This window comes from Magnolia sinica, chromosome 6, assembly GCF_029962835.1.
Source record: "Magnolia sinica isolate HGM2019 chromosome 6, MsV1, whole genome shotgun sequence".
Taxonomy (NCBI): Eukaryota; Viridiplantae; Streptophyta; class Magnoliopsida; order Magnoliales; family Magnoliaceae; genus Magnolia; species Magnolia sinica.
The window spans coordinates 6,230,675-6,249,191 of record NC_080578.1 but is presented as its reverse complement, the minus strand read 5'-3'; the positions used below and the strand labels follow the sequence as shown (position 1 = coordinate 6,249,191).

The window sequence follows — 18,517 nt, the reverse complement described above, 5'->3', positions numbered from 1 at the left end:
TTTTTCTCGTCTTTTTTTTTTTCAATTTTTTGCACTGGAAGGTCTAGCATATTTTCAGGGTATAACAGGTTGTAAAAATGAAATTGCAAAACACTTGCCCACAACCAGTTGTAGGCAGTTATTCGTGGGCTATGAACTCATAAAATTGAAAGGCCAAAAGCTGGAACGCCAATGGGACTGTATAAAACATGGGAAGCTCGGGTGAAGAGATGGGGCATATGGCATTTTAGTCCTCACTCCAATATCCGCACAACCTGATTTCTCAACAAACATTCAGTCTCAATAAATTCCAAGAAACCTTTCTGACACAAGATAAGCTGATTTTCACATATTTTATAGGACTTCCTACCTATTTTACAAAAGTTACTGACCCTCAATTTTACATATTTTATAGGATTTTTTACCTATTTTAGATTCAATACCACTGAATTTGCAGGTAAAGATCTGTTTCCGTGAGGAGCCCGCATTGGCACTTTGCCTCTTCAGCTCTTCGACAGCACGCCTGAGTGAATGGTTGATGTCACCTAATGCCCATGCTAATGATATGTGGGGGCGTGCGTTCTGCAGTAAATGTCAAGGATCTTGTTAGAGGGAAGGGTAAATAAATCCCATGAGATTTGGATTTATATCATGTATAAGATTTTTTTTACAAGGTATTAAAATAATAAAATGAAATGGAATTCTGACCTCATAAAACTCGGGGAGATTGTGTAGTTTATAGACGTCATTAACAACATGAATCTGCCTTGTTATCTGAAGGTACAGAAAAAATAAAGAAATTAAGCATCGAAATGTAAATTTTATTGCGATTTTTCATGAATGGAATGAAGACAATGACAGTTACATTCATAGAAACGTAGATCGCCGATAAGGACAGTAAGCATGTCTTCAGCCAAACACCAAGAAAGGATCATAAAAAAGAAAGAGAAAAAAAAAAAAATGTTTGCTGAGATGTGGTTAGAAGGGTACCAACAAGGAGTTATTAAAAAACATATTAATACAAGTACCAATAAGGAGTTAATAAAAAACATATTAACACGGGTACCAACAAGGAGTTATTTGTATTTTTCTAAAAGGGTTCATATAGACAAAGGAGGATTTCTTCTCCTCCTCTGCTTCTCCTTCCATTTTTATTCCTATAGCTTAATCTTTATTTCTTCTTAGCATCAGAGAGGGAAAACATCTTCATTTTTCCATCTACAAGGGATCGTCAGTGATCATGATTTAATCGGGCCATACAACTGAAGTTAGCAGTCATACAGCCTCATGTTTTGGGCCTGATGAATATTGGATCTGATTCACCCTATTTCTTTTTTATTTTTGGGCAAAGCTGCAGTGGATTTGATGAAGATTTGAAAGTTGTACAATCTTTTCTTTCAGAAAAATAAAATAAAATAGAGCTTCGAGTTATCCTACTTCAAGGCAGGGATCTTTTGAACGAACTGGGATATGAAGGTTTAGTCCCTAAGATTTTCTCTAGTCATTGGTTCTGCTCTTACTCAATTCAATGGAATCTTGAGTGATTTGTGAGGTCTTTGTGAAGGTATGCTGCTGCCCCCTACCAAATCTCATTCAAGATTTTCTCGTTTTTTCCATTTTTTCCCAGAAGCTCTATGGAGACCATCAGAATTTTTAGAAAGTATTTTTTGCCATACTTCAAAGAACATAAGGAGCTATCTCTGTAGAAAAATGTCAACAGTGGTTCAGAGAGTATATCTAATGTTTCTGGAGCCTCAAGTTCCATGTCAACCACAGGCGATTATGGTGACAACCCTAATGTGCAGATCATAACAGTGAAGTTGGACAGCACTAATTTTCTTGAATGGTTTCAATCCACCAAGATGTATATCAGCAAGCGAGGAAAACTCGGGTATTTAAATGGTCAGGTGAAGGAACCAACTACTGATGATTCTTCGAATGATAAGTAAGAGCATGAAAACTTGATGGTGATGTCTTGGCTACTTAACTTCATGCGACCTCATATCAGTGGGAGATTCTAGTTCCTACAGAGCCTAGGAAGTCGGGGATAAAAGATACCAAAACTTACTCCCATTGATAGAATATTGTTTGTGCATCAGCTATGCCAGAAAATTGCTACTCTTCGCCAGCGGGAGAAGACCTCGGCTAATTATTCCATTCTTTAGGGTCCATGGGAAGAGTTGGACCATTACCAGTTATTACGATGTGATACTAACATTGATAGGAAGGGCCATCAAAAACAAATCTAATAGAATAGAATATTCGATTACTTAGCTATAGGTTGAACTCTCAATGTGAGTCGACCCCAAGGTATTCAAAATCGGTTACGTAACAGCCATTAGGTAACCCCGTAACGGTAACGGTCATAACCGTTACACATTACGGAGTCGAAACGGTCATAATGGCTGTTACAAAAAAAAAAACAGGCCATAACGGTCCATAATGGCCCCGTAACAGTCCTGTAACAGTTTTTTCAAAAAAACAAAAAAGGGCCGTAACGGCCGATACGGGGGCCAAAACGGCCGTTACGGCCCATATCATAACGGTAATGGTGGTGGCCGTTACAGCCACCGTTACCATTTTGGAACACCCTGGTTGACCCACATGCAAATTTTGGGGAGAGATGAGCTTCCTACATTGGGCCAAGTTTATTCCTTAGTTTAGAGTTAGGAAAGCCGGAAGAAGGCTATGCAGCCATTTCCTTCCAACAAGGATCATTTGCTTTTGTAGTCTCTTATGTCCCCTTTAAAGGTGGAAAATCCAATCGGAAGTCCTGAGCGTCTGATGAGAAAAATAAGTTGAGATGTGACCATTGTAGGAAAATCCACCGTACAGGAGACTTGTTGGGATCTCTATGGTAAACCAGAGAAATTCAACCATCCTGAACAGTCCTCCAATGGCCTTGTATCTGCCTCTGCTCCTCCATCTTCAGGTGCTACCTCTCTCCACATCAGCTTCTTCTACAGGGCAGTCCTCACCAACCTCGGATGGTTTATCAATTACAGAATTAGAACACTTTCACCGTCTTCCTTCCCAATTGGAAGGTCTATCTGCTTCTATTCTTATGCTCAGATAGGTAGCCATGTGGTTGCTAATCTTGTCGATCATTCTTCATCCAGCCCAACATGGATCATTGATGCAGGTGTCTGATCACATGACAGGTTTGTCATCCATTATTTCCTCATATACTCCATCTGGAAGAGATCAAGTGAAAATTGTTTATGGATTCCTATCCTCCATCGGACCATCTCTGGGAATGGTGATATCAAACTTAATGATCACTTGTATTTGCCCTCTATTCTTCGTGTTCCAAAATTATCCACAAATTTATTGTTGGTAGGTAGTCTTACCAAAAATTTGACAATTGCATAACTTTCTTTTTCCAAGACTAGGCGACAAGGAAAACGATTAGGAGTAGTCGTGAAGCAGATGGTCTGTACCTTCCGGATATTGTTAGTTCTCCTTCATCCCTACAGTCAAGTAGTAGTTTTAGTAGGAATCATAATAATGCCCCCATGTTAGGTTGTGGCATAGTCATTTAGGACATTTGTCATTGCAGTCATTAAAGTCGTTATTTTCATATTTGTCTAAGTCAGTTTTGACTCATAATCTACTGTGTGGAGTTTGCGAATTGTCCAAACATTGTAGATCAACTTTTCCACCAAGTTTGAATAAAAGTTTGTTATCGTTTCATATTGTTCATTCCGGTGTGGGGATATGCTCCCGTTTCATATTGTTCATTCCAATCCATGGGGAATGGGGATATACTCCCATTGTTTCTATAGATGGCTATTGCTATTTCATTTCTTTTGCAGATGATTTCTCTTGCTGCACCTGGTTTCTCATGAAGACTAGTGATGAAGTACCACAGTATTTTTAAAAATCATAAGAAGGTACTCACCCAGTTTGATAAGAGAATAGAAATATTTCAGCTAAACAATGTCCGAGAATACTCTAAAGGGGAGTTGAGGAGTTATTTAGAAGAGCATGGGGTGATACATCAAAGCTCTTGTCCATATACTCAGCAAAATGGAGTGGCGGAACAGAAAAAGTGCCATGTACTTGGAAGTTACATGAAGCCTCTTGACAGGGACAGTGTTCGAAATATCGGTTTCGCGTTACATATCACACCCTTGGGATACGGATACATATCAGTTATCGCATGGGATATATCAGTTGTATTGCATAATGTATCGTTGTTGTTGAAAACACAGGGAAACATTGGAAATTGGTCGAAATTTTCAATGAAATTTTAGTGATTGTTAAAAAAGACATCAATACACTTACAAATCAAAACATTACAAAAAACAAGTGCACATAATAGGTTTTCTTTGTATGAGATCCTAATCTATGCGTTGTCTAACTGAATTGATGCGAGTATATTTAAAGTTTATTCATATAATTTATAAATGTAAGAAGATGTGTGGAAACACAAGCAATACATTCAAAAGCAAAAGAAGAATCACTAAATCAGGTTACATACATGTTTGATTTTATGTTTGGACACAAAGATTGCAACCGATTTGCAAGAAATTGGGATTTTATAATATAAAAAAATTCTGCAACTCAATCCTTCTCATCCAAATCTCAAAATATAAGCTCCCAATCCATGATTTTTCATGCAAAACATGAAAAAACATAGATTTGTAACAATTTGACACTGATTTAACATGATTTACAGAAGGAAAAAAAAAAAAAAGGATCGAAAATAAAAAATGCTCACTGGATCGAACATGTGGGATATATCCCACTATTTGTGTGTTTCATATTGCACAGGTAGGATACAAGAAATATTGTGGGGTATATTGGCCGATATCGTCGATATTTAAAACACTGGACAGGGATACTTGTTCCAAAGCAATTTTGGGCCGATGCAGTGCTCACAGCCACCTAATCGTATGCCATCTAGAGTTTCAAATTCCCCACATCCGGTCCTTTGTCTAGATTAGCCTCCTTTCATTGTTCCTCGTATCTTTAGGCGCATGTGTTTCATTCATATTCTGGGTTTGAATTGGACCAAATTAGATCCAAAAGCTATTCGCAGTTTGGGGTATCCCCCCACACAAAAGAGAGAATTGTTTTGATCCTGTGTTTGGATTTATTTATTTTTTTCGCCACCTTTTTTTTAGTCCATGCCTTACTCTTCTCATAATCTTGCCTCTCTTCTGAGGGAGATTAGTGAGTTGAAAGGGAGACATCCTTCTCCAATTTATCCCCTTCCTATTTATGCACCTTATATTCCTTCCGGTGCTACTAATACTGCTGTAAGTAGAAAAAGTAACTTATTTGGTGGTATCCAAACACACCCTAAGAGACTGAGAACAATTAGAAGGTTCCTACACAACTCTCTAGTCTCCTTCATCCAACTGTCAAGTCCCATGGGAAACTGTAAATGCTACTCACCCACTGCCGGGCCTGGAAAATAAATATGATCTCTTAAACGCCAGTCCAAGGAGCCCTAACTTCCACTTCACTGGAGTTACTAAACCCCAGTGGACCTGAGTAAACCCTTCTCACCCTCCCCAAATGGTTTCGAATTATACCTGCCACCCCAGCCAACCCTAGATTCCAAAATTAGCTCCTATTGAAATTAAGCTCAAGAAACGAACTATAGGTGGTTCCTAGCTCTTATTGTCAATCTTCCATTCCATCTGACCTCGAATGAGATAATATCTGTTGACACTATCAAATTCTTAGAAACCAATGCCAAGTAGGCGGTGCTGTAAGTTACAAACAAATATTCGTAAAATGTGTTTAACATGACACTGCTCCCAGACCAACTAGTCCAAATTAAAGAAACAATTGGGATATCATCCAGCATCCAACAGAGATATTTTTGGAGACAAAGGATGAAGTCGTTTAGTCGTGACTGACACTGAATGGATAATTAAAATGTACAGACTATAAACTTGTTTAAAAGATAAAAATTCACAGCAACAAAGAGAAAGTATGTACAGGTTTCATGCCCTTGAATGGATAACTAAAATCTGTAAGCTTGTTTTAAAGATTGAAATTCATAGCAATGAAGAGAAGTCTATATCTCCAAACCCAAATGTACAACTTCCATGACAGTCAAGATCTTAGAATTCAATGTTCCATGGAAACATAGACATCTTTATATCAATCAACTTCAAGACATTTTAAAATGTTACGAGTATTTACTCAATCTGACCTCAGATAGTCCTCCTGCAGTAACTTCCATCGAAAGAAAGGACCGTGTCTGATCATCATTGACAAAAACCTCCCACTTACTAAAATCTATCCAATATCTGCATCCAGAACAAAATGCGAAACCACATGATGTCATGGACAGAATATTCTTGGGCTGATAAAGGTAAAATAAAATAGAGAAAGAAAGAGTCAATAGAAGCAAACAAGTGGGAAGATTGCGATAGTAATGTTTAAACAAAGTCTAGTATGGATTATGGAAGGACATCCATAACAGCAGTTAACACTACTGATGGACCAACCAAATGGCACTAGAAATTTTGGCACATTCGGAGAAGGCCCATCCAACCTCAAGCGACAAATGCTCACTTGTCTGTATTCCAAACTGGCTAGAAATTGCAAGTAAAATGCAGCCCAGTGCCAAATTTCACTCAATGACCATTGCCACCAATGACTATCATACCCTATGCAAATATAGTACCAACTTGCAAACATGCCCTACCAGAGTAACAGTACATGGAATTGTAGTTGAGATATAGACTGACCGATTCTGAGACTGAAGCTTTTGGCGAAGCATTGTCACAACTGAGCCAATCTGATGCACTCGAATCGGAACAGTTCTTCCCAAACTTATGTGAAATTCCCTTCCTAAGAATTGTTCAAGCAAACCATCATCTTTGCACATATCACTGAGTGGGATATCAACATCAACAGCATGAAGACTAGGTACAAGAGATGCGACTCTTTTTAGAGCTAATATTAGCTCTTTCTTAATCACCGGCGGTATAAGAACTGCAGATAAATGACAATGATTATCACTCTGACATAACTATAATAGCTTAACAAAAGGTCTAACTCAGCAACACTATTGAATAACATACACAGAAAAAGATTAGTCCATGTAACTGATATGAAGTCCGCCATTTAGAAGAACCAGCATACTAAACATTAGCTGCAGAATAAAGCAAGCAAAACTAAAATTACCAACTAAAGTCATCCTGACCCATGTTCACAACCCCAAGTGTAGGGTCGCAATGTAGTAATAACTCGGTGAGACTGAGGTCGAATCCACAGGGACTGAACTTGTGTGTCTTTTGAATTTAACTAGAACTAGAACTAGATGAAGAACTAAAACTAAATCTGAATAATTGAAAGAGTAATTGTGATTAAAGTGATTAAAACTAACAAATTCAAACGTGGTAACTAGGGTTTTCAAGGATCCACTTGTAGCAATTGGGAGGGCTACCTTGCTTGATTCAAGGACACAACTGGAATCAGAGTCCTATCCTTTCCAATTGGTAAGAAGAGATTTGTCAGATCTCTGAACTTCTCATGGATCTAATCATCAATGGATGAGAGCTGTGAGGATTTGGAAGTGATTCCATCACCTAATCATGCCCAGGAGACAAGGCAAATAACAGGATTTACCAATCCCACAACCAATCATAAGACAATTGTGAAAGTTTGGAAGGATTCCATCATCCTACCATGCCCAAGGGACGATAGTGAACAACAGGATTTCCTAATTTCACAATCTCAATTCAGGAAAAGAAGATATTTCAAACTATTGCAAATTTATTATAATTCGTCACAACAACCCATTAAAAACTAAAAATATTTCTTAAGAATCAAATTATAATCCAAGAGAGTTCAACAAAACATGAATCAAAATAAAGCAAACATCTCAATCACGCTACAAGCTTCACCTCTTAGCCCTAGCTAAGAGGTTTAGCCAACCATAGACATGATTGAACTAAAATTTCTTAAGAAAAGCATAAAACCAACTAAGGAAAAGGAAGGAAAAACTATTGGCGACGGCTTGTCCACGCTTTTGCTCCACTCCTCAAACCCTAGAAGATGCCTAGGGATGCCCTGGGGACTCCTATTTATAGTTGTGCATCACCTCTTTTCGCACCGACTTGGAAAAATCCGGAAACCGTCTCAAATTTACGCAGTCCGCGCAAAACTTGCATAACCCTCGACTGGTCGAGGACAAGCTTCGACTGGTCGAGGGTCTCCTTCAACTGGTCGAGGATGATGGGAATTTAAAGGATTTTGTCGCTGGAGTTCGAGTCGAGGAATCTTCGACTAGTCGAGCAGAAGCCTTTGACTGGTCGAAGATGGGCTTAGACTAGTCGAAGGACGCAGATTTTTAGGGTTCCTTTTCTTCACTTCAAGTCCTCAATGCTCTTTATTGCTCACTTGGTTTTCTCGGATCTTTGGCATGTGAATTCTTCATTCTTGATCTCATAAGATCCATCCTTGGCTTTGGTGATCCTTGAGTGTTAAATCCATGCTTTTAGCATCCTTTTCAATCCAAGTTCTTAAATTCACCTTGTAACACAAACATGATTAAAATAGAACATTAAGCATTATCATGTTCATAAAACCAAGTAATAAATGGGGGATAATATGCAATATTTGACCCTCACAACCCAACCAACATCTCTAGCATTTTTACATACTTGTCAACTCCAGGCTGCAGTGTAAAGTCCCTTCCCATTTCTCATGGAACGTGGTCACTCAAGAGCTCAGTAAAACCCTATGGCAGGATAGAACTGTTCACCTGCCAGAGTTCCCTCACTCCTCTAGCCAGACATTCCCTATGGAATTTGTGTCTTGGATTTGATTTGAAATGCACTAAATATTTGTATCTGCATAGTTACTCTCTTTTTTTTGTCCCTAGAGCATGCAGTTGTCTGAGCATCAAGGCGATTGGCCCTTTCAGGAATCTTGCAGTTTGACCTTAAGTGTGTTTCGTCATATACAAGGTAATGGAATATTTTATTAAGAACTGCACTAAATGCACATGAACATAACATTTGTGGGTGCCAAGTTAGAAAAGTGCATGCATGAATCAGCTATCAGCTTGTAAGACTCATACAAGCAAGAAGAATGGTGCACATGCAGGACCCGTTAAAACTAAAACAAGCACCAGAGCAATGATATAAAGAGTTCAACCCAGATAGGGTAGTTGGGAGGGAAGGAGTATAGACTTCTTAATCACCTCAAGAAAACCAGAGGTCTTCATGACATGAAAAGCATTAGCTGAAGATGGGAGATAATGAGTATGAACGTTGTAGGGTAGATCTATGAACTAGCTCATGCTTGACTAGCCAAGCAGATGAACGACCCTGCAGCTTCTTGATCTCTCCTGGAAGATCATTACCTTCTTCCTAGAACGGAGTACAGACATTGGTACAACAGGAGGTTTTGCAAATCCTCGAGCGACACGTCATAATTTACGCTAACCTCAGCGCACCATCAAAGAGACTCAGCGCCACAGATTAACCCATGGTTGAAGAATTAGGCGATTGTGGTAGTTCGGTTGGGAGAGAGACAAATCAATTGTCCACTTGACTACTTTCTTAAACTAACGTTGTAGGGTATCTTTGAGAAATAACCAACATAAAACCATGGACAATAGAAATATTACACAAAATGACTGAGAATATAAATGTCAAAATGCAAATGCAATGGGTTATAATGAACGGCAACTCCATTACACTCAATAGAACACAAAAAATACAAGAAACATCATGAATGTCTATGTCTGACTCATGAGCCACAAAGTGCTACTGTAGTACCCAAAAGAAAGAGATATATGGAGAAGAGACAATAGATTTTAAGCAATGGCCAGTCACAAGGGAACCTGAGTAAAGGATAGAAAACAGACAACTCATGCCATTTCTTTGCGAATTGGAAATGCCACTCTAGAAGACTATCGGAATGCTTACGGTGAGATGAACACAACAAGATATCTGAAAGAAATTATATTGAAATACCAGTCTGTAAGTTGATAACTACATTCACACTTCCGAGTTAAGGTGGAGTTGTTAGGACTTTGAAGGTGATTTCTTCCGATTTCATGTTACATGCCCTTTTGGAACAAGACAACTCCATTGTGGCAAAAGCAATGGCTTTTCTTTATGGTATGAGAGTTGTAGTCTGATACTCTTTTAACTTCCCAACTTTTTAGATTGCAAGTATTGTAGTGCCTTCCTTGAGATGGAAGATCTGCTAACTCCTCTGCTGGATTTTTAAAAATTAGACATGATTGCGCCAAAGTAAAATGCGTCGGCTGATAAATTGGTAAATTTTGTTGTTGAACAAGAGAATATTCATATTATCCAATTTACCTTTTCCATTTTGTTTGAAGAAGCAGCAGTTCATCTTCTAAATTTTTATCCCAATAAAGTGAGATTTTCTCATCATCAATATCTAAGCCTTATCCCAACTAACTGGAATCAGCTAGATGAATCCTATTCCGCCATTTGACTCTCTCAGTGTCCATATTATCAAGTGATTTTTTTAGGAAACCCAAAAAACAACAAAATTAAAAATAAAATAAAAGGGCAGAGAAGAGAAAAACCTAAAGGGGAACCAACTATTACAGAATCATGGTCCCAAGCAATTTAAAACATAGACTACACTGGAAGGTCAACCAGTTTGGACTGGAACTGGCATAGAAACATGACAGGTCACTAAAAAACCAGGTCAATGGCAGTCAACTGTTTTCTTGACAAAAGTTAAGATTGTGAGCTCAAATCCACAAGCTTCCCTCGTAACTCCCAAGATCCTACCCACTATTTTAAAGGCACTTTGTTAGTTTATACCTTTAATTTGTTCTTTTTATTATGTAATTCTTCAAATAGATTGCTCATGTTGTGAAAGTTGCTCCAAACCATGCATGAAATACAGATCAGCGTCCAGTCCAGGTATTAAAACATCTAACCCAACATATGAGAGTGAGTTCTGAAGGAATTATACATATATGCATTATAAGGTGAACTCCCTCGTGTGCTCTCTTTCTCAATCCCAACTTTGTCAATAAAAAAATAGTCATTAGACAGAGGATTGTGTGTGCGTGTGTGTGTGTGCTGGGGGGGGGGGGAGGGGGGGGAAGATATTTGAGAGCCTTTGTACATCATGTTCAGCTTATACAACAGCTAAATTTCTAAAATGAGATACCAATTTAACAACGATAATAACAGCTGCATTTGGTTGCACCAAATATCATGAAATTTCATGCTATTCGGCACCAAATTAGACTGATTAATCGTGAAATATCATGGTATTTGGTGCAACCAAATGCAGCCGACATGAAAAATTCTCAAAAGAAGAAAAGAATAAACATTGATAAGTGAAACAAGAAGCAAATATGAACTACCAAACTTAAGAAACACAGTAGAAGGGGTAAAATTGAAAGAACCTGGGATGAACACATGCAGTGCATAGTTTCCTTCAACATGTGGAAAGCTCCTAACTCGACTTTCTTGGCTTGTCTGACAATAAGCTGGGCATTTTGAACAAAACATTACATAACACATATCATTATTGAAGGTAATGAGCAACTATCCAGTACAAATTCTTTGTACCCTATGAAGGTGTGAAATTATGTGCAGGGCCCAAGTGGGCCCATTTTTCCCCTCTACATCATTTTTTTCTTCTTTATTTTTTCTCTCAAGCAACAGGGCAGTAGGAACGCAGTTTGGCTTGGGATGCTACCAATAGCTAAGTGGCCACTGGCCGGTGCCCTGTGGGCACCACCATGTTGTATGTGTTTTATCCACGCGGTCCATCCATTTTCCCGGATCAGTTTAGGGCTTGATCCCAAAAAATAAGGCAGATATAAATCTCACGTGGACCACACCACAGGAAAACAGTAGTGATTGAATGTCCACCATTAAAAACCTCCTACAGCCCACGTAATGTTTATTTGACATCCAACCTGTTGATTAGGTCATAAAGACCCGGATGAAGGGAAAAAATAAATAATAAAAAAAATAAGTTTGATCCAGAACTTTTGTAGCCCCCAATAAGTTTTAATTGTGGGCTTTCAATAAACATTGTTCCTGTGATGTGGTTCACCTGAATTTGGATCTACCTCATTTTTGGGCTCATGCCATAAAATGATTTAGAAAAATGGATGGACAATGTGGATGAAACACATACATCATGGTGGAGCCCACAGCACCGACCAGCAGCCACCTGGCTACTGGCAGCATCAGTAGCCAAATTATCTGTGGAACTGCTACTCAGATGGTGCTCTATGGGCACCACCATGATTTATGTGTTCCTGTCCATGCCGTCCATCCATTTACATTATTATTTTTGGGCTGACATCATAAGAAACATCGTTGACTGAACGTAGAAATGCTCACCGTAGGTTATAGTATGGTGGTTTATGCATGCATGTCAGTTCAATGAACCTTAGATTTTGGAATTTGGACCTTATAGCCCTGTCTTAGCATTTCCTTCTGTATTTTCATTGTAGTTACAACAATAAGTTTGCACTACTGATAACTTTCTTCTAGCCTTTCCTTTTACATGTACTATAACCTACTTAGGGGCTTGGTTTGATTGAAAGGAAACAGTGTTGATTGAACATAGAAATGATCCACCCTGTCCATCATGTTCTCCTCCTCACGCTCACCGCAGAAATGACAAATCAGGTTGATCCAAAGTTTATGTGGGCCACAACCTAGAGAACATTGTGAAATCATGCCTAAGACCTCGAAGATCATGTGGTGTGACCCACCTGGGTTTTGAAATGGCCTGATTTTTGTCACTTCATCATACCGAGGCTAGCACGATGAATGGATTAGATGGCGTGTAAACAACATGGTGGGCTATATAAACAATGTGGAAGTAGGCCCTTTGGCTTTTTACAAGCATTTTGAATATGTGGTTCCACTTTTATGGCCCATTTGATTGTTAGTTTAGCCTAAGAATTTGCCCAAGTATTCATCTAGATTGGCTCAATAAAACGGCATACTTTTATCTATGCTTTTTCATGCGTCAATCTAATTTTTGAACGATTCCCTACTCCAAGTCCTAGTTAGTGTGAATATACAACTTATTACCTATAATTAAATTACATGTTGTTATGGGAAGATCAGAGACGTCCGGACTCCGAGGACAGAGGTTGTTCAGGGCCGACTGGAGACGTAAGGCTAAACTTTAAGCTACACGAGTGGGCAGGGGATGGACTTCTAATCCGACATCCGTTATACCTTCGTTCCGAGGTCTGAGTCCGGGACAACTAACCCAACACTTGGAGTGATCCGAAGCCAAGGCGGTCTGTTCGGATCTCTAAGCGAGTTCTACCAACAATGGGGATCATGAGGTATCCCACTACCATACAATTAGCTACGGTTACTCAACTGCCCACATTCGCACGACCACCGGACGACTGGGTGACCGAATCACCCGCGGGGTATGGTTAATGTGACCCCAAGATGCGCCGACTTATGCGGATATGCCCATCCTAAGCCAGAGGGTATAAGTATCATCTTGAGAGGAAGAAACGGGTAGGCAATATTCTACACTCTCCCTCAACGATACTACTTAGACCCAGATTCCCTTGACCTGACTTAGGCATCGGAGGGTCCCCTGCTCAAATCAGGGCCGCCTTTGCTCATCACTGTTGTGCAGGTTCAGGGCCTTGAAGCGGATCGGAATGCGAATACCCACGCAGAGGGAAGCTTAGATTTTGACCTCAACACATGTTAAACTAAGTTACTTGTAGAGTCACAAGAGTTTCAACACCAGGTCAAGGGTTCGAGTACTTATAGGTGGTGAAATCCCACTTCAGCATGAGTGTGTGGGTGTCTGCGTATGAAAAAAAAAAACCTAAGTTGCCTATAAGTAAGTTACAGCTTACATCCAAACAGGTAACTTACTTACAACCTAAAAAGCTTACGGCCATCCAAACGCGGCCTAAATGTCATGATTAGATTGCCCCATTACTGATCATCCCAATTTTGTTTTGGGATGTAGTTTGATACAAGGATGGCTCGGAATCATTTTAATCTCGCTTGAGATTTGGGGTGAGAAAAAGGGGACCTCCAGCAGTTTACGTTTTGCAAGCAACCCCAAATGGGAAAGGGATCGATTCCTCCCAAAAATGAAATCAACCCCAATTTCGGAGTGCCTATCAAGGAACACTGCTTAGTCCCGTTTTTAGCTATGGCATAGCACACATCCACCCCCTAATCAAGCCATGATGTCCAAACTATCCAGATTGGGGCCATGATTGGGACAGTTGGATCGGAAAAGAAATAAAGAAATAAAGAAAATATAACTCAAGCTTCTTACACCAAGTAGGAATCTAGACTTTTAAAACTGAAATTGTTTGCTGGTAAGCCAAAGGGTTGATTCAGGAGCCAATAAAGCATTTGGGATGGAGAGAAAAACTGAAATTCTGATGGAAGAGAGGAGAAGTGGAAAGCCCGCCTTTCCGAGAGAGATAGAGAGAGAGGTGGAAAGACAATTACCAAGAGGTGGAGGAGATTGGATGAGGGCGATTGGGGGCGGGGGCAAACGGTCTGATTCTTTGGAATTTGAAATATGGCGGGAATCTTTGCTACTCTTGGGAGAGCTGTCCGAGTCGGATGTAGAGTCGTAGGAGGCTCTCAGAGCTTCCATTCTCCTCTCTCTCTCTCTCTCTCTCTGCGTGCTTGCTTGCGACTGGGGAGAAATTTCACGGGTGGGAGTTATTTAACGCGGGCGCGGCTTCGGTGGATCGCTGGATCCACTAAAAGGTGGGTGGATCCACGACTTTGGGACCTACCTTGATGTATTTACCTTTAGGGGTGCACACGGTTCGGTTTTTAAACCAAGCCTTTAATGGTTCCTAGAAAATTTGGAACCGAACCAAGTTTCATCTGGAACAACCAACCGAACGAAAACCGGTTGGATTCGACCATTAAAATTCTTGGCTTTTTAATCCAAAATTGGGCCCATTCCATCCTGTTTGTTGGTTCCTTTGATTAATGAAATTTAAATTTGTTGATAAGGTATTTAAAAATTAAACATTTTTATGAAAATTAATTTATTTTCAATATTAAAGGATTTGCAAAAATAACGGTTGGTTAAGGTTCTTCCAGGGCGGTTCAGGGGATCCACATTCCACCCATTTGAATTCCGGTTTGGGTCGGTTTAATACCCCAGCCGGAAAAAGCACCGGTTCCCGATTTTGGACGGAACGTCCTCTAGACCTTGTACCAAACCGGAACGGTTTTTTTCATTCATTTACCATATTGGTCTGTTGACTAAGGTCAGATTCCTGAGCTTGTCATCTTTCTTGTAGGAGCTAAATTTTTTGGAAGCAGATAACAGTAATGCACAATCTGGTAAGATGCAAAAGACTTTCTATACCTGACATGGTACTTCTGGATCATGTTATTTTGTCTGCTGCTCTCATTATCATCTGCAAATATGACTTGGCGTTTTTTTTTCTAGATGTAAAGTGCACTTCTAGTATATATCATTTTCCCTATTTTCACTTTCATTCCTTCATCGCGCCGAGCCAAATGTGAGAATCCATGATAGTTCAATACAGATTCTAGTTTTTGAATTTCACCAACTCTCACACATCTTGATATTTCAAGATATTATTTTGTCCATGCAAATTTCGTGAAAACCCAAACAACAGCTTTATTTTCATCCACAGGGCCCTTGCTAAGTTTGATATTTTGATTTAATTCCAAAAGAATGGTCGGGTTTATTTTTAAATTAAAATCTGGTCCAAGTGACCCACCAACTTTGAAAGCGTTAAAAGAACTGAAGGATGAAAGGGGCTAAATTAAACCTAGTGATTTTCCATTCCTTCCCAAAATCCCATCCTTAAGGAAGGGATTCTTGTTCGCAGTAAACTCATTGTGACCTCTGTGGTAGGGTTCCACGGTTTCCAACGCCTTCTTTTGTCCAACTAGCCCTAGATTCCTAATTTCATTGAGGTCTAGAGTTTCAATGTCCCTTAGCCTAAATTATTCAATAAATTGTTTTATGCTTACCTAATGTGGCAGTGTATAACCGATTAGCCTTTAAACGGATAATTTGTGCCATGACTAGTAATTTTAAATGAAATTACAATTTGTAAACATTACTTCAAACTTAAGTTGACAATGGCTTAGATCTTGAGCTCGACTTCTGAGCCAGGCCAGGCCCACCATGGAGGTGGACTTGGACTCTTAGCCTATGACCGAAACTGATTTTCAAAACTTACCTAATGATTTCTCCGCCTACTTCTACTAAAGCATTGTTTACCATAATTTCATAATCTTTTTAACCATTTTCAGTTCCTCTACCATAAATTGGAAAGGTTGTTCCTAGTGAAGAATTGGGCTTTGTTTAGTGATCCGGAGGGAAGGGATTGGCATTGAGTTCAATTGGCTTCAAGTATTCAAATTGAAATGGTAATACCATTGGATTTTAGTAAAATTAAAAGATCTTTAAAATGAAGGTACAAAAAATGAATTATTAACGATTAATTACAAATTTAATAATGAATTTGTTAAAATGGGAATTTAAAGTTAATACCATAATGAATTACTGTTTACGAAGAAGAAATGAATTAAAAAGAAAAATTTTGTGGATAGAGATAGCAAGAGTTTCAAAAAAGAAAGGCATAAATATTAAAATGCGGTCGGAGGAAACAAGGTTTTAAAAGGATTTTTAAAAAATAAAAATTTGGATTTTTCAATGCTAAAGGATTAAAAATAAAAATTACCCTTTCATACTATTCCGGCTCGGAAAGATTGTTATTTTTAAAGGGTCATTAAAAGGATCTTCCCCTTTCTATTTCAAATATTTTTAAGATTTAATTCCTATTTCTTTTGGATTTTAAAACTGTATTAGAAGATTTACAGTGTCATTTTATCGAAAAAAAACAGGTTACCTTAGTTTAAACCTTGGGATTTTAGGTCAAACCTAAAGGTCCTTTTATTCAAGGAATTTAGTTTTAGTTTTGAAATCGTTTAGAAATTTTTTAGAAAACAAAAATTTTTATTAAACAATTTTGAAGTAACTCGCAGGAATCAAGAACAGTACTATAATGAACATTTAACAATAAAGAGTATTTATTTTTGGACCTCAGTCATTAACAGGAGGATTTCTGTTTCCTTTTTCAGAATTTGGAGCCTATTTTTGGTATTCCTGATTTAAAACTAGGATCGAGGAAAACATCCATGTTTTCAATGTAATGCATGAAAATTGTCTAGGGCCAATTACACCTAATCAGGAGATTTTACCAAACCCAATGGATCTAAGTAGGAAATTTCCATTAAAAATTTTAAATCAAAATTTATTAGTTAGTTTAGTTTGGGGGATTGTCACAAAATGTTAAATTTAAAAAATCATAATCATAATGAAAACTAACTTAAAAAAAAAGGACAATTCCTACGACCTAAGGTTTAAAAAAACCCTTAACCCAACTGGTAAAGGTTTGTACACTAAATTTTTCTTACATTTTCACCACAACCGAAATCTTTGGGAAATGGCCAATTAGGATTACCAGTTTGTGCTAAGCAAGTTTAACCATTTTCCCAATGTTAGCCATGATTTTTAAGTGAATCCAATTGGTTGCCAATATTAAGAAGGAGACAGGAGAAACTACCCAACGGTAGAAACAGAATTCTCTTACAGTTCCAGCGGTATAATCCACCCAAAACCAGGGACCTCAATGTCCCAACCATCTACATTTTACAAAAGGAAAACCTTTCGGCCATGGAAACCATAGAACCTAAATATGGTTGTAATTGTTTCCCCTTCCACCAAGTGACGGTCTACACATAAGACTTTTCCGGATTAATGGGGATCATTGTTAAACCATTATGTCTTAATAGGTCAACATGAACTTATTGATTCTTCCAATTATCTAATTTTGTGTTCATTTTTCCCAAAATGGAATTCGAATTCTTCCATGGGTTTCTAGGTGGAAAAACAACAATGAGATTTTTTGGTAATCTCCATCCAACATTTCTCTGGCATGATCCTCGCCCTTTTTCTTTTCAAATTGTTCCACAAAAGTGTACCATTCCAGTTTATTCAATTGGAATTAAACATTTGGGTTTTCCAAGAACAAGGTTTTAGCAAGTACATTTGATATTTCAATTTTTTCATGCTTATTGCCTACTAGTTGATACTCTACTTTGTTTTTGATAGAATGTAAGGCACCATTTAAGATGTTAGAATGTAGCTAGATGTGGGCATGAATTTGTTTAAATTATAAAACATGGTTAACTTCCAAATTGCCAAAAGGAACTTTCACCAAGATTAAGTTTACAAGAACAAATGTCATACGGTTACCTTCACATTGTGGTTCCATCCTATCCATTTGGGAAATTGTTGTTATAAATTAATTGAAATTTAGGGCATTCTTTGGCAATTTTCTTGAATAATTTAAAAATTTAAATCAAAAATACAAGCCAGTTTTATCAAAATATTTTTGCTGAATTGTAGTAATTTTTAGTAAATTTAACAAGTAAAAAGTTTAAAAGTCAAAAGATAAGAGGTTATAATTACCTATTTACCACCATTTAAAATGGTACTGAGCTGAGCCTGATGAGACCCTCTCATTTTTCAA

At 38.3% G+C, this 18,517-nt stretch overlaps 1 protein-coding gene across 1 annotated transcript; it reads right to left on the bottom strand.

Annotated features, from left to right (window-relative positions):
- Window positions 1-202: 202 nt before the first annotated feature.
- LOC131248071 (uncharacterized) lies at window positions 203-14,638 on the bottom strand. The gene is made up of 6 exons (XM_058248120.1): window positions 14,427-14,638; window positions 11,360-11,443; window positions 6,693-6,939; window positions 6,152-6,248; window positions 688-753; window positions 203-561 (listed from the first exon to the last, which is right to left on the bottom strand). The coding sequence occupies exons 1-6, from the start codon at window positions 14,575-14,577 to the stop codon at window positions 364-366; spliced, it is 843 nt and encodes a 280-aa protein (XP_058104103.1). The 5' UTR covers window positions 14,578-14,638; the 3' UTR covers window positions 203-363.
- Window positions 14,639-18,517: the final 3,879 nt, after the last annotated feature.

Excerpts from the sequence above, each read along its gene's own strand:
- LOC131248071 (XM_058248120.1), bottom strand. The coding sequence starts at position 14,577 with ATGGAAGCTCTGAGAGCCTCCTACGACTCTACATCCGACTCGGACAGC. Across the intron at positions 11,444-14,426 it reads CCAATCTCCTCCACCTCTTG|CTTATTGTCAGACAAGCCAA; the intron begins GTAATTGTCTTT and ends CAAAATGCCCAG. Across the intron at positions 6,940-11,359 it reads ACTGCATGTGTTCATCCCAG|TTCTTATACCGCCGGTGATT; the intron begins GTTCTTTCAATT and ends ATTTATCTGCAG.